The following is a 16,797-nucleotide window of genomic DNA, read 5'->3' on the forward strand; positions in this document are numbered from 1 at the left end:
TTGGGTTTAGTGGCCCTTTAAGATGTTATATTTCTCTAATTACTCACATTAAAATGGTAAATAATTACGGAATATTTTAAAGCCTCTCAAAGTTTTGCATCAAATGAGATTAACATTAAACTAAACTATTCTTGAAAAATATACTATTGTCCTCTTATAGTTTATAGCAATTTGTGGTGGTAACAGATGACCCACTTTTGGATTAAGCAATTAGGCACCTTTATGTGATAATAAAATGTACATTAAACAAATAAACGTATGCAGCAAAAATCAGAGATATTGGCTATTAACAAAGACTATTTTTGTGTGTCAGCTTTATATGTAACTTTAAAGGGACAATACAGTCACAATTAAACATTTATGATTCAGATAGATCACATCATTTTAACTAACCTTTTAATAATTATCTACTTTGCATTGTATGTTTTCTTGAAAATCATAACTAGGCAGGTTGAGAAGCAGCAATGCATTACTGGGAGCTAGCTGCTGATTGGTGGCTGCACACATATGCCTTTTGTCATTGGCTTACCAGATGTGTTCAGCTAGCTCCCAGTAATGCATTGTTGCTCCTTCAACAAATAATATGTCATTTGGAAAGTTGTTCAAAATTGTATACTTTATCTGAATCATGAGATAAAAAATTGGGTTTCATGCCTCTTTAGGATGTTCTTTCTGGTGTAAAACATAAGTTCATAACTTTCAAACATTTAATTAATTTGCTTTTAATACCTGTAAAATAGTGTTAAAGAAATTTGAGAGTTGAACATTACAATATGGTGTTTAACAATTATGATTAAAATATAGTTTGGTAATTTCAAAAACACTAAAAAAAATATAAGCCTAAAATAATAACAAAAAATACTGGAAAATTTCAAACACAAAAAAGATTATTTTTTTTTCTTCTGACACTTTAGAATACTATATAAAATGATCTCTCTTTTGAATTTACAAGAAAACAAACAAAAATGATAATGTTTATGCATATATGGAAAAGAAAATATAGAACATTACATTTTGCCAGATATAGGGGCCGAATTATCAAGCTCCGAATGCCCCTGTTTCCGCGCGAGCCTTCAGGCTGGCCGGAAACAGCAGTTATGAATCAGCAATCTAAAGACCGCTACTCCATAACTTGTCCATCTGCTCTGAGGCTGCAGACATCAATCCGCCCGATCCTATATGATCGGGCTGATTGACACCCCCTGCTAGAGGCCGATTAGCCGCGAATCTGCAGGGGGTGGCATTGCACAAGCAGTTCACAAGAACTGCTTGTGCAATGATAAATGCCAACAGCGTATGCTGTCGGCATTAAGCGGTGTGCGGCGGACATGATACGCTACATTGTATTATGTCTGCTTGCACATTCATAAATCTGCCCCATAGTCGTAATAGAAGTCTCTTCCAATAGCGCTGATTTAATATACAGCACTGATGGAAACAAAAGCAAAATGTGTCTTTTTGTAACAAGGTAGTGTGTGAAATTGTGGTAAATGTAAATGTTAAAGGGATACTGAACCCACATTTTTTTCTTTCATCATTCAGTCAGAGCATGCAATTTTAAACCACTTTCTAATTTATTCCTATTATCAATTTTTCTTTGTTCTCTTGGTATCATAATTTAAAAAAGGTCACCAATCAGCAATAGCAGCAATCAGCAATAGCTACCCAGGTGCTGAACCAAAGATGGTATGGTTTGTAAGCTTACATTCCTGCTTTTTCAAATAAAGATACCAAGAGAACTAAGAAAATTTGATAATAGGAGTAAATTAGAAAGTTGCTTAAAATTGCATGTTCTATCTGAATCATGAAAGCAAAAAAAAATGGGTTCAGTTTCCCTTTAATCTTTAAGAGGGCAGATATTGCAATATTTAAAGGGCAGCGATGCGCACACTGTCTACACTATACAACAAAAAATCTATTAGTGTGTATGCGTCACTACCACATTTATGCCAGCAGCAAGCTTTCTAGCAAGTGCTAATTAAAATTCTTACAATACACTCAACATCATTCATCTTTAATCCAGGAAAACAAGATTTCCAAGCACACAGAGTCTATAGACACAGCTAATTGTCACTGATGGCTGTGAATCTAGGATATTGGAAGATGTCTTTTCAGGATTTCTTTAGATCCCTCAGGAATGCTGTTTGGAAATTTCACTTCGAATTCTACCAGTAGATCTCCACGTTGGTCTGGCGTTTTTGGAAAAGGAAGTCCATATCCTATAATCCTCCTTCTCATACCCGGTTTTATAATATCACTTATTGTCATTGGTATGTTCCGTCCTTCTAAGGTTGGTACACTGAGTGAACAGCCGCATAAAGCCTAGAACAAATATTGATGAATGTTAAATATATGTGACATGAGTTATATAAAACAGAGATAAAATTCTAGACTGGGTCTTTTATGGTTCTGCTATTCATTTACATATTTGCTCATGATCTGAGTCATCCACTTTTACTAAATCATGAAAAAAAATTGTTATTACTTTTCCAGGACAAATCTTTTATCTGAGGAACAGATAATTTGTAGAAATTACAGCCATGCATAAGGACACTGGTATGGTAGAGGAACACCATAACTTCTTGTGGAGCCAAGGAGAAACTTTACTTGACAACCAATATTTTGTTTTTGCTCATGTAACTATCCAATACTTTACCTGATTTCAATGTAAAATGGGTCAACAAACATCTATGTAAATTTTGCTAGAAGGTAACATTTTAATATATTTTTATAATAAGTTTTATATTTGCTTCTGAGATGGTCGTGTCTGCATTGAAGCTGGGTAGATAGCTGGTTAGCCATATGAGCAATAGGGATGGGCGAATGTTTCTAAAAATTCGAAATTTAAAACGAATTTTGATACATTCGTTCGTTCAAATTGAATTTCGAATGTTGATATAACATTATAACATTCTATTTTCAAATTTTTGTTTTCGAATTTTTAAATAAAATTTGAAAATATTCGTTTGAATAATAGAATGTTTAGCTATGTATTCATTCAATTTCGAAATGTAATATTCGAATTTGAATGTGACATTCGAATTTGAATGTGACATTCAAATTTGGAATAGTATTTCTAGTCTACAACTGTGTTTAATAAATGTAATATTCGAATTTGAATGCTACATTCGAATTCGAATGTCACATTCGAATCTGAAATAGTATTTCTAGTCTAATACTGTTTTAAATGTGATATTCGATTCAAATGTGATATTCGATTTGAATGTGACATTCAAATTCAAAATAGTATTTCTAGTCTAAAACTGTGTTTCATAAATGTAATATTTGAATTCGAATGTGACATTCGATTCGAATGTGATATTCGATTCGAATGTAACATTCGAAATAGTGTTTCTAGTCTACAATTGTGTTTTATAAATGTAATATTCGAATTCGAATGTGATATTCAAATGTAACATTCGAATTTGAATGTGACATTCGAATTCGAATGTGACATTCGAAAACTGTAAATAACATTCGAAAATCGAATTTTTAAGAATATTCGTTCTTATCAACATTCTATTATGTAAATCTAATTTCTACAATAACATTCGTACTAACATTCGAATTCGGATATAAACACATTCGCCCATCCCTAATGAGCAAGGAGCAACTTGGAGAGGACAAACAAGATGTGCAACTTCTCTATACTATTCTTCAAAATTATCCTACACAGGAAGTGTCAACAATGTGCACAAGAGATAAAGGAAGCTGGGGAAGATGAGAAAAAGGTTGAGAAATGATGAATAAATAGAGAGTGAGTGGGTGCACTTAAATAAATAAATAAAACAAATGACTGCTGTAAGCTGTAGTCATAAAATCTGATAATATAAGATAATCAAAGCAAGCATCCTTGGGACATTGTTCCTCATCCACACAAAAAAACAATCCATTCATTTTTTTCCAGTCTATTTACCAGAAATCTTCATCATACTAATTTCAATTTCTCATTCTCTTGAGCCTTAAATCAACCCTCCTTAGTGTGTTGCTCAAACCCGAGACTTTTAATTTTACTAGTATTGAGTTTGGGGTCTGCACTTCCACTTTTAACAGGAATCAGAAAGCCCACACTTTCTAAATATAAATTACAGCAAAAGAGGACACAATAAATAGTGATGGTGCAATCGAACATTTTTTTTTTTTTACTACATATAATTGGACATTTTATATTACAAGTTCAAAGTGTTTAATGCCTCTTTAAGATAACAAATTGTTACCCAGAAAAGCAAACCAGTCAGAAACATACCTCCCGTAAGCTGATCTGTACAGGACATATGATGTTTGAGCCATCTCTCTTAAAGTTTGAATGAGGCTTGTCTTTAATAACAAAAACAATATCAGCAGGAATGGTAGTCGGTGTCTCATCTCCCTCCTTGGGGAATGTGATCTTTGTGCCTTCTTTCCAACCCTTCTTTATCTCTATGGTTAGGATTTTATCTTCAGTCCTTGCAGATCTCCCATCTGGGTTCATTTTTTTCCTGGAAATTCTCATTCTTTTAGTGCACCCATGGTAGATCTCTTCCAAAGATACTCTCAAGTCATGAATTATAGGAGGATCCTGTTTGCGACGGAATTGGTTACCAACCTGGTTCTTTTCTCTAGGAAACCCATTCATGCTGAAGGTAGTAAAGGAGCTAAATGGATCTCCATCCAGTTCCATGTCTTCATCATCTCGTCCTCCTCCCATCCTTCTTCCAAAGAACATTTCAAATGGGTTTGCACCTCCAAAGAATGCATTAAATGTAGCATGTGGGTCACCATGGAAAGTATAATGAAAGTTGCCATTGTGGCCATCTGGCGTCCCAGCTCCTCCTTTAAGACCTAAGTAGAATATAAAAATAAAAAAAATGTCTTTTAATTACTGCATAATGGTTGACATCTTAGTTATCTACAATGCTCATGGAAAGTTTGTAACACAACACAATGGGGTCTATTTATGAAGCAGCTGATGCTACTTCTGACCCTCTCCGCTTCAGTTCCGACTGAAGCGGAAGTTAAGAAGCAGTGGTCCTAAGATCGCTGCTCCTTAACTCGTCCGTCACCTCTGAGGTGGCGGACAGCAATCAGCCCGATCGAATACGATTGGGTTGATTGACACCCCCTGCTAGCGGCCGATTGGCTGCAACTCTGCAGGGGGCGGTATTGCACCAGCAGGTCATCAGATCTACTGGTGCAATGATAAATGCTGACAGCCTATGAAGCATTTATCGATGTGCGGCAGACATGATTAGCTATAGCGGATCATGTCTGTCACCACCTTCATAAATAGGCCCCAATGACTCCCTAAAACTCTCTGAAAAGATTTGTATAATTAAAGCAGAGTTTGACAATGCCAGGTAACAAGGGGCCATGGCTCCTAGAATTCTCTTCTAGTGTATTGCTCTAAGTCTATACACATCAATAAGCACCGAAAAACTACAAGACTATTCCTACTAATATTAGGGGTATTCAAGAGCTGGAGCCCTTTGTAGTCAAGTAGCTAAAAAAGTGTAAAATCATATTTACGCAATATTAATATTTAATAAAGTGTTTAACTGTGTATTTTAAATAGCTGTCACTATATATATCTGTAAATATATATATATACATATATATGTACAGATATATATTTTACAAAAAAACATCACATATATATACAGTATATATATATAGAGAGAGAAATATGTATCTGAATAAATAAACATATTGGGGTCAATTTATTAAACCCAGGGCGGACATGATTCACTATAGCATATTAAATCTCCCTCTTTATTCTTTGTCAAAAACATTGGAATGTGAAATATTAATATTTCATGGTGGGTCAGCACACTTGAGAAAATGTGATCGGGTTTGTGCGACTTGTTGGGGGACACAGTCTTGAAAAAGGACGGTTTATCAGGCCGAAACACGTCAACAACTAATTGGTAAGCTTATTTCCTATACCTTAATAAGGTGTATCACACTATCTACAATATTGTTTGCTTTTTGCTTTACAGGATAATTTAGACACTTTTTGATGAAACACTATAAATAGAAGGCAAAAATTCACCACTTTTACTTCATTTTGAAATTTCCACTTGATTTTTTTCCACAGTTTTTTTAAAAAGAAATTTCACTAAAATTTCTTTTTTTTCACTTTTTTATTGTCACATTGGAGTGACTTTGGAATTTCATCATCACAACCGGCTCTACACAACCACGTGTTACTTTATTGGATACTTTCTTACAGCAATACAAACTTATATATTTTTTTTTTTTTTTTTCTTGGGACACTTTTTTGCACAATATCTTTATTGGGACAATAGCATTGGAATTAACTATTTACATCCAAATTGGAAACCCCCCTTCTTATCCACTGCATATATTCAAGCTGCTGTAATATTCAGATTGTTGATTTTTAATACATACATTGTATTTTATGCTATTATTGTTGTTGATTTTAATTTGTCAATCATGGATCCATGAACTCAGTTTTTATTTGTGTTTTATACTACTGTGCATAATAAATTTGTAATACCTTATACATGCACCTCAGCCTATTTGGCGCTCTCTAAACTGATATCTATTAGGTCTACTAGGAGACCTACTGAAGTGAGCAGTAGGTGTACCCACCTGCGCTAGGTCTACTAACTTACATACACTTCCACAGCATATGCTGTAAGCATTTATCATTGCAAAAGCATTTCTAGTGAAATGCTTGTTCAATGCCGCCCCCTGCACATTCGCAGCCAATCAGCTGCTAGCAGGGGTGTCAATCATCCCGATTGTATCTGATCGGGATGATTGCAGTTCACCACCTCAGAGGTGGCGGATGAGTTAAGGAACAGCAGTCTTCGACTGCTGCTTCTTAACTTAAAGGGACATTAAACCCAAATTATTTGTTTCATTATTCAGATAGAGAATGCAATTTTAAACAATATTCCAATTTACTTCTATTATCTAATTTGCTTCATTCTTTAGATATCCTTTGTTGAAGAAATAGCAATGCACATGGGTGAGCCAATCACACAAGACATCTATGTGCAGCCACCAATCAGCAGCGACTGAGCCTATCTAGATATGCTTTTCAACAAAGGATATCAACTGATTGAAGCAAATTAGATAATAGAAGTAAATTAGAAAGTTGTTTAAAATTTGGGTTTCATGTCCCTTTAACTTTCAGGCAGACCTAAAACTTTGGGGGACTTGCAACATCCGCTGCTTGATAAACCTACCCCTATGAGGGAATAAGTTAATGTGGTCACAATATTCTAACTTAAGCTTTTTGCTAGCAAAAACGTTTTAATTAAAACGTACTACTCGCGCTACCTGACATGCGCAAAAAGCCGAAGTTGAGTGGAGTTCACACACAAGCAGGAGCGCCAACTACTGCTCCACTCGTAATCCAGCCCTATGTGTTTCATCCCCGCAAAGGGAGCAGCTATGTGCCGTTTTAAAGCAGCATTTTTGTTTTTATTTTTACCGGAAAAAAAAAATGTAGTAAAACGTGTTCCCTTAAAACAACAGTGGAGATACAGTTTGCTGTATAATGTTGTAGGTTTTCACATATTTACTTAGCTCATAGAGCTTTGTGTATCGGACTGCATTTTTCCTTCTATCCATTTTGTTTAACTTGCTTCACTGACACATTAAGGATTTAAATAAAGTGAATTGAAAAACAAGTGTATTGTGCTTATTGAAATGACATAACATTTCAGCTAAAACAAAGGGCCAGATTACAAGTGGAGCGCTAATTTATCTTGCACCCGCAAACGGGTGCACGATAAATAGCCAGCCATTACAAGTAGCTGGTTTATGCTATCGTGAGCTCGCTGTAGCAATTAGCGCTTTGGGGGTAAAAGTGGCAGGTGTGGGATGTTAGAAAAAGAAGGCACTGAAAAGTGCCTTTCCCTGTAAATATGTATTTATATGCTTATATACATATATATTTATGTGTTAATATGAGAACGAGCCTATGGAAGCGCGCTTTAGTGAGCGCAATTCTTCCATGCAATGCATTCGCATTGCACCTAACTAATAATGCCAGCGTAAATTTGAGTGCACTGGTATAACTAAGTTGAGCGCAAATATCACTTTTGCTTAAGCAATATTTTGCGCTCAATTTGTAATCTAGCCCAAAGTATATCCAGTTGTTGGAGCTGCTAGTCTTCTAAGAAGAAAAAAAACCTAGATAGGAATAAATGGCAATAGAAACTTTCCAATTTACTTATATCAGCAAATGTACTTTGTTCTCTTAATAGCCTTTGTTGGAAAGCAGGTAGATAGGCTCAGGAGCATGCATGTGTCTTGAGCACTACATGGCAGCAGATTTGCAAGAATACTTTTAATTCTTAAATACTATACCTTTCTTGGATACCTGCTGCCACGTAATGCTCAGACACGTGCACACTACCTACCTAGGTATGCTCTTCATAAAAAACTACAAAGAGAACAAGTACATTTAATAACAGAACTATATTGAAAATGTTTTTATTATTTTTTTTTCTCGCTAACTAAATCATAAAATAAATATTTCAGTTTAATGCCCCTTTAAGAAAGCAATACAATCCTTTTACTTTTCTTTAAAGGTAAATTATAGCAATTTTTAAATATTAATCGGAAATTGCAATTTTCAGATGGAAATTACAGGAAAGCAGGCAAAATATTTAATGAAAGTGCAAATAGTTTTTTCAGTGTACATAATTAAACCTTTTACAGGTAAATACAATTTGAGTATAATGTCTCTTTAAGGTAACAATTGACTGGTATTATATCGGCCAAGCTTTTCCCAGAACAAAAATAAATTATAGGTGGTTTAAAGGACCATTTAATACAGTAGAATTGCATAATCCACAAATGGATATTAAAAAGACAGTACAATAGCATTTACTTTAAATTTCATAAGAGCAGTAGATTTGTTTCCAAAAAAAAAAATGTCTTTCCATTTCCCTGCCCCATATATCATGTGACAGCCATCAGTGAATCACAAACTCATGTACGTATATAGGGTTCCATTTCAGAAGCTACAAACGTAGCTTTAGAGAGCCTTCAGCTGCAGGCTGAGCATTGCACACGAGGCAAAGAGGGATATTTATCAAGCCGTCAACCGCAAATACGCTGGAATTCTGCAGCGTAATTGTGGCGAACCTGATTCGACCCATTTATCAAAGCCTACAGACTGGCAAAAGTTAAAATTTGTGACGTAACATATGATCCGCTGGTCTCAATACGACACAGATCGATGCTTACGTCATTACAGATGTTCTGAATACAAATTTGGCAGTATCTGACAACTTTTGCAAGTTATTAACTTTCTAACAGGTAGGCTCGCCACTATTCTGGCCCAGCGTACCTGGTTTTCAATCCGCCACCCCGGAGGTCGTGGATGCTATAGGAATCAATGGGAGTCTGAAAGCAGCGGAAGCTTATGTTTGATGCTGCCAGATATCCCATTGATTTCTATGGTAGAAAACAAATTACGTTTACACCAACACCCTAAAATAAGCCCCGAGTCTAAACACCCCTAATCTGCCGCCCCGACATCGCCGCCACCTACATAATGTTATTAACCCCTATTCCGCCGCTCCCGGACCCCACCGCAACTAAATAAATTATTAACCCCTATTCCGCCACTCCCCGACACCGCCGCAACTAAATAAATATATTAACCCCTATCCCGCCGCTCCCGGAGCCCACCGCAACTAACTAAATGTATTAACCCCTATCCCTCCGCTCCTGGAGCCCACCGCAACTCTAATAAAGTTATTAACCCCTATCCCGCCGCTCCCGGAGCCCACCGCAACTAACTAAAGGTATTAACCCCTATCTCGCTGCTCCCAGAGGCCACCGCAAACTCTAATAAAGTTATTAACCCCTATCCGGCCACTCCCGGAGCCCACCGCAACTCTAATAAAGTTATTAACCCCTATCCTGCCGTTCCTGGACCCCTCCGCAACTAAATAGATTTATTCACCCCTAAACCCCTGTCCTCCCACATCACTACCACTTACTAAACCTATTAACCCCTAAATCGCCACCCCACCCACATCGCTACACATAAACTAAATTAAGCTATTAACACCTAAACCTAACAACTCACTAACTTTACATTAAATATTAACATATCCCTATCTTATAATAAATTTAATCTTACCTTTAGAATTAAAATAAACTATATTAAACTACTAATTAACCTACTCTAACTGTTATACTAAAATTACATTAAACTATATTAAACTACTAATTAGCCTACCGTAACTATTATACTAAATTTACATTAAACTAACAATTAAATTAACTATATTACATATTTAAAAACCTAACCCTATTCAAGTTATTTAAATGTACTATAAAGAATTACTAAATTACAAAAAAATAACAACTAAGTTACACAAAATAAAAAACACTAAGTTACACAAAATAAAAAACACTAAGTTACACAAAATAAAAAACACTAAGTTACACAAATTAAAAAACAAATGATCAAATATTTAAACTAAATTAAACATAATCTAATAGCCCTATCAAAATAAAAAAGCCCCCCAAAATAAAAAAAAACCTTAGCCTACAATAAACTACCAAGGGCCTTTTGCAGGGCATTGCCCCAAAGAAATCAGCTCTTTTACCTGTAAAATAAAATACACTCCCCCCCCCCACAGTAAAACCCACCACCCACACAACCAAACCCCCCAAATAAAAACCTATCTAAAAAACCTAAGCTTCCCATTGCCCTGTAAAGGGCATTTGTATGGGCATTGCCCTTAAAAGGGCTTTTAGCTCTTTTTTAACCACAAAGTCCCTAACCTAAAATTAAAACCCACCAATAAACCCTTAAAAAAACCTAACACTAACCCCTGAAGATCCACTTACAGTTTTCGAAGACCAGACATCCATCCTCATACAAGCAGCAGAAGTCCTCAGCGAAGCCGGCATAAGTCTTCATCCAAGCGGGCCGAAGTCTTCATCCAAGCGGCATCTTCTATCTTCATCCATCCGGCGCAGAGCGGCTCCATCTTCAAGACATCCAGCACGGAGCATCCTCTTCTTACGACGTCTGTTGCAGAATGAAGTTTCCTTTAAATGACGTCATCCAAGATGGCGTCCCTTACATTTCAATTGGCTGATAGAATTCTATCAGCAAATAGGAATTAAGGTGGAAAAAATACTATTGTCTGTTGTAATCAGCCAATAGGATTGAGCTTTCATCCTATTGGCTGATCCAATCAGCCAATATGATTGAGCTTGCATTCTATTGGCTGACTGGAATAGCCAATAGAATGCAAGCTCAATCCTATTGGCTGATTGGATCAGCCAATAGGATGAAAGCTCAATCCAATCCAATTGGAATGTAAGAGACGCCATCTTGGATGACGTCATTTAAAGGAAACTTCATTCTTCAAGAGACGTCGTAAGAAGAGGATGTGCCACGCCGGATGTCTTGAAGATGGAGCTGCTCTGCACCGGATGGATGAAGATAGAAGATGCCGTCTGGATGAAGACTTCGGCCCGCTTGGATGAAGACTTCTGCCGGCTTCGCTGAGGACTTCTGCCGCTTGGATGAGGATGGATGTCCGGTCTGAAAAAGAGCTAAATGCCCTTTTAAGGGCAATGCCCATACAAATGCCCTTTTCATGGCAATGGGGAGCTTAGGTTTTTTATTTGGGGGGGTGGTTGTGTGGGTGGTGGGTTTTACTGTTGGGGGGGTGTTTGTATTTTATTATACAGGTAAAAGAGCTGATTTCTTTGGGCCAATGCCCCACAAAAGGCCCTTTTAAGGGCCATTGGTAGTTTATTGTAGGCTAGGGTTTTTATTTTGGGGGGCTTTTTTTATTTTGATAGGGCTATTAGATTAGGTGTAATAAGTTTAAATATTTGATCATTTATTTTTTATTTTGTGTAACTTAGTGTTTTTTATTTTGTGTAACTTAATTGTTATTTTTTTGTAACTTAGTAATTATTTATTGTAGATTTAAATAACTTGAGTAGGGTTAGGTTTTTAAATATGTAATATAGTTAATTTAATTGTTAGTTTAATGTAATTTTAGTATAATAGTTAGGGTAGGTTAATTAATAGTTTAATATAGTTTATTTTAATTCTAAAGGTAAGTTTAAATGTATTATAAGATAGGGATGAGTTAATATTTAATGTAAAGTTAGCGGGTTGTTAGGTTTAGGAGTTAATAGCTTAATTTAGTTTATGGCGATATGGGGGGCTGGCGGTTTAGGGGTTAATAGGTTTAGTAAGTGGTAGTGATGTGAGAGGCCAGGGGTTTAGGGGTTAATACATTTATTTAGTTGTGGAGGGGTCCGGGAGCGGTGGGATAGGGGTTAATAACTTTATTAGAGTTGTGGTGGGCTCCGGGAGCGGCGGGATAGGGGTTAATAACTTTATTAGAGTTGCGGTGGGCTCCGGGAGCAGCGGGATGGGGGTTAATAACTTTATTAGCGTTGCGGTGGGCTCCGGGAGCAGAGGGATAGGGGTTAATAACTTTATTAGAGTTACGGTGGGCTCAGGGAGCAGCGGGATGGGGGTTAATAACTTTATTAGAGTTGCTGTGGGCTCCGGGAGCAGCGGGATGGGGTTTAATAACTTTAGTTGCGGTGGGGTCCAGGAGCGTCGGGATAGGGTTTAAACATTTTACTATAGTGGCGGTGTTTAGTGACAGGGTATAAATAAAGTTGGGAAAAAGCCGAATGGCAGCGAGATCGATGACTGTTAGTTAACAACAGTCCACTGCTCATCGCCCCGTACTGGGTGCGCAGCTTTTTGACAGCTTTTTTTATAAATAAGGAGATTGTATTCAGGTCTGCGGCCGCGATGTTAGGCGAGTGTATTGGTGCAGTCAAATGCAGCATAGTTGATGGCTTAATAGAATGGCCTCCAGGTGTGCAATAATAAATGCTAGCCTCCTGTGTCCATCCGGGGGTTGGTAAATCTAATCCACACTGTGAACTCTTGCACATGCTCAGAAGGAGCTGGTGCCTCAGAAAGTGTGCCTATAAAAGGCTACCCATCAAGTCTGCCTATGGATCTCTCTCAATAAAATTCCTATAGTTATTGTATTCTATAGAGTTTCCTTCTAACTGATCAATTAGAACACTATTCTAATTATCTGCTATCTTTTATCCTAGTGTCTGATAACCTCCAAATTCAGGATCTCTTGCTTAATTATTTCTTCTTTTTATCAGGAAGTGCATTTGCATCAGAACTTTAATATTTTTCACTGTAAAAATTTAATTTCTAAATTAATTAAATTTTTTTAACCTTTTTTGAAAAACCTATTTATCATAGACTTGTGGAGGATTGACTCGATCTTTGGTATAATTATTGCTGTACTCTAGTATCCATTTTGTATACCGTAATTTCAACTATAGTTCTACCTTATATTCACCCATACATGCTGCAAAAGATGAGTTATAGTACCTTTCTTTTCCTTTTTTTATTATTAACCCTTTAAGTACGGCGCCGGTCGTTAAGGTTTTTCTTGTTACTAACACCGCGGGTCCCGCCACAAGCGACAGGACATCGCTATTATACCCTCCCTTCTGGTCACCGGAAACAGCACAGTCTCGCCACTGGTGGCAAGACCTCGCTATTAATTACACAATCCCAATAGAAAGACCAGCGACGTACGGGGTATGTCGCTGGTCCGTAAGGAGTTAATACTTTCAAGTTATACATCATTTTACTCCTTCTTTGAAATAATTTCTAATTCATTTCTTGTTTACTTTAGCGTCACCAGAAATAATACATTTACGTTGATGTCAAGAAGCTTGTACTAAGTTTATGTGGATATTTATAAGGATATTCAGAAAACACAATGAGTTATAACATTTCCTTTAAATATTGCCTATTTTCCAACCAAACTGATAAAAACTTAATCTAGATTACTAAAAAATTAAAAGGACAGTAAAGCCCAAATTAAATTTATTTCTGAAAGAGCATACAATTTTAAACAACTTTCCAATTTACTTCATTATTTAAGCATCCTTTGTTGAAAAAGCAGACACAGCTTTAGGGTTTGTGAGACCTTAGGCAAAAATAAAATATGAGGCCCCATATGTTTATTTTGTATTACCTGTTAATATGTTTTGCACTGTGTACCTAGTTGTGTATAATATTTTTTCCCTATTTTTTTAATTTATTTAAATAATTTATGTTTTGGCATTTTCATTGCACCAAATTTCTCAATAATAATAGAGAGATAGAGAGAGGGAGATAGAGAGAGGAAAGAGGAGAGAAAGTAAAGAGAGATTGCGAAGAGAGAGAAAAGAGTGGGTAGAGAAAGACGGTAGAGAAAGGGGAGGTATAGGGCGAAGAAAGCGGGAAACTGAGAGAAATGGGAGGGTACAAGAGGAGGGAGAAAGGAAGAGATAGACAAGTGCAAAGAAAGAAAGAGTGAAGGAAAGATAAGAGAGGTAAAAGTTGGGTAGTGGAGACAGAATACAGAGAGTGGATAGAGAGGGACAAGATAAAAAGAAGACTGAACAGAGAAGGGAGAGTAGGAGAGATAGTGGAAAAAGACAAGGGGAGAGAGGATGGAGAGAGAGGTTGAATGGAGGAACAGTCAGAGAAGTTGTGGTTGTGCCTAATAGGCTGTGAGGGTTAAAATATCTAGCTGTGCTAGGAGAAAGATTATGGACAGGGCAGGTATACTATAAAAAACCTGAGTAAGGAACAAAAAAAGAGAAAAAAAATAGCACATATAGTTTAAGCCCCTGTGTGAAGCCCCATCATGAGAGAGGCATAAGGTGGTAACCTATGTGGCCTAACATTGGGGCTGCCTATGTTTAAAATCATACCTAAGTAGGCTCAGCTGGGAGCTAGCTGCTGATTGGTGGCTGCGCATATACAGTATGCCTCTTGTCATTGGCTTGCCCATTGTGTTCAGCTAGCTCCCAGTAGTGCATTGTTGCTCCTTCAACAAAGGATATTGAGCAAAGTAAGCAAATTTGTAAATAGAAGTAAATTTGAAATTGGAAAGTTGTTTAACATTGTATGCTTTATCTGAATCATGGAATATTGGGTTTCATGTCCCTTTAATTAAAAAATTCTTTGATCACTGTGCAGAGGACATTTAACAATATGGCACAATAGTATCATATAATGCAACCTAATAAGAATACATTAACAGTAAACATAATTTTACACCGCTCCCACAAATTTTACACCGCACACACAAATCAATGATTTTATACCGCACACACAAATCAGTGATTTTACACCGCACACACAAATCAATGATTTTACACTGCACAAGCAAATCAGTGTTTTAACACCACACACACAAATCAGTGATATTACACCGCACACACAAATCAGTGATTTTACACCGCACACACAAATCAGTGTTTTTATACCGCACACACAAATCAGTGATTTTACACCGCACACACAAATCAGTGATTTTACACCGCACACACAAATCAGTGTTTTTACACCGCACACACAAATTAGTGATTTTACCCCGCACGCACAAATCAGTGTTTTTACACCGCACACACAAATCAGTGATTTTACACCGCACACACAAATCAGTGATTTTACACCGCACACACAAATCAGTGATTTTACACCGCACACACAAATCAGTGTTTTTACACCGCACACACAAATCAGTGTTTTTACACCGCACACACAAATCAGTGATTTTACACCGCACACACAAATCAGTGATTTTACACCGCACACACAAATCAGTGATTTTACAGCCTCATGGTTAAGAGTAAAAACACACAGGAGAAATTTTACTGCAGTGGCTACACATAACACACAGCAGTGATAAGCTCCTGCCCTCCCCAACTGCCGGTATTACATATGACAGGGATATATTTTTTTTACCCTCCTTGGCAGAAACACATGGAGTAGCCTATGTGCAGTCTCACATTTTCTGGTACTTATCTGTCATGCATAAAAACATACAAAGCCTTGGAAATTTAGCTCAGGGGAGTTTTAAAAAACAGAAAGCATTGAAAATGTTTCTCCCCTTTAAACTGTTCCCAATCATCCATTTTACCTGCTGGAGTGTATTATATTGTTTACAAGTAGCTCCTTTACCCCTATTTTGGCATTTGAAATAGCCGAATTAGCCTGTAGTATCCTCACCTATACTGAAAGTTTCTATACTGTAGTCTGTCACTGATAAGCCTAAGTAAACACAGCAAGCATAAGAAATTACACTCCCAGTGGGGTGCAGGATAGTTAAGTAATGAAATGATAATTTTCCATTGTACTCTTTAAGTATTGAGCTTTGGTTTTCCAGACAAATATAAGATAAGGAAGCAAGTTTTTGTACACAATGTGATAACATAATAAGATCTGATATTACCTTTAAGTTCAACCCATTGTAATAGGCTGTGGTTTAAAAGCACAAAACTAGCTACTTCATATACACAAATAAAACCTGAAAATGCAACTTCTCATACATTTTATACTCTGCAGCTGGTATAACAAGTAATTGAAAATACATTAATATAAAAACAATTTTACAGTGTACTGCCCCTTTTTTCATAGACTTTACTGGACAGCCTGCTAAAATACTGGACAGTCCAGTTGAACACTGGACACCTAATATAATGTATGATCTTATATATTTTGATCATGTTTGCTTGTCATTGAAAACTTGTAGCAACCAATATTTTCTTCTATTTTCAGACTACAAAGTATCCATCTAGGCCTGTGCCAAGGGCAACACGAATTTACAGCACATTTTAAAGAACACTTTGGTTTCATGGTGCATTGCAGCTCCTATGTTCTCCAAGGAGAAAGTAATGGTTTATAACTGGTCTAAAGGTGGCTCACAGAAGGGGATAATCACTTTTGTATGTTTTTCTGGGTGC

At 36.7% G+C, this 16,797-nt stretch overlaps 1 protein-coding gene across 1 annotated transcript in view; it reads right to left on the reverse strand.

Annotated features, from left to right (window-relative positions):
• Nucleotides 1-202: 202 nt before the first annotated feature.
• Nucleotides 203-16,797, reverse strand: part of DNAJB4 (DnaJ heat shock protein family (Hsp40) member B4) — a 49,991-nt gene continuing 33,396 nt past the window's right edge. Inside the window, exons 2-3 of the mRNA XM_053693328.1 lie at nt 4,247-4,821; nt 203-2,322 (exon numbers count right to left, since the gene is read on the reverse strand). Coding sequence (XP_053549303.1) covers nt 2,089-2,322; nt 4,247-4,821 — 809 coding nt within the window. The 3' untranslated portion in view covers nt 203-2,088. The remainder of the gene's footprint in view (nt 2,323-4,246; nt 4,822-16,797) is intronic.

The sequence above is a fragment of the Bombina bombina genome, chromosome 10 (assembly GCF_027579735.1).
Source record: "Bombina bombina isolate aBomBom1 chromosome 10, aBomBom1.pri, whole genome shotgun sequence".
NCBI lineage: Eukaryota > Metazoa > Chordata > Amphibia > Anura > Bombinatoridae > Bombina > Bombina bombina.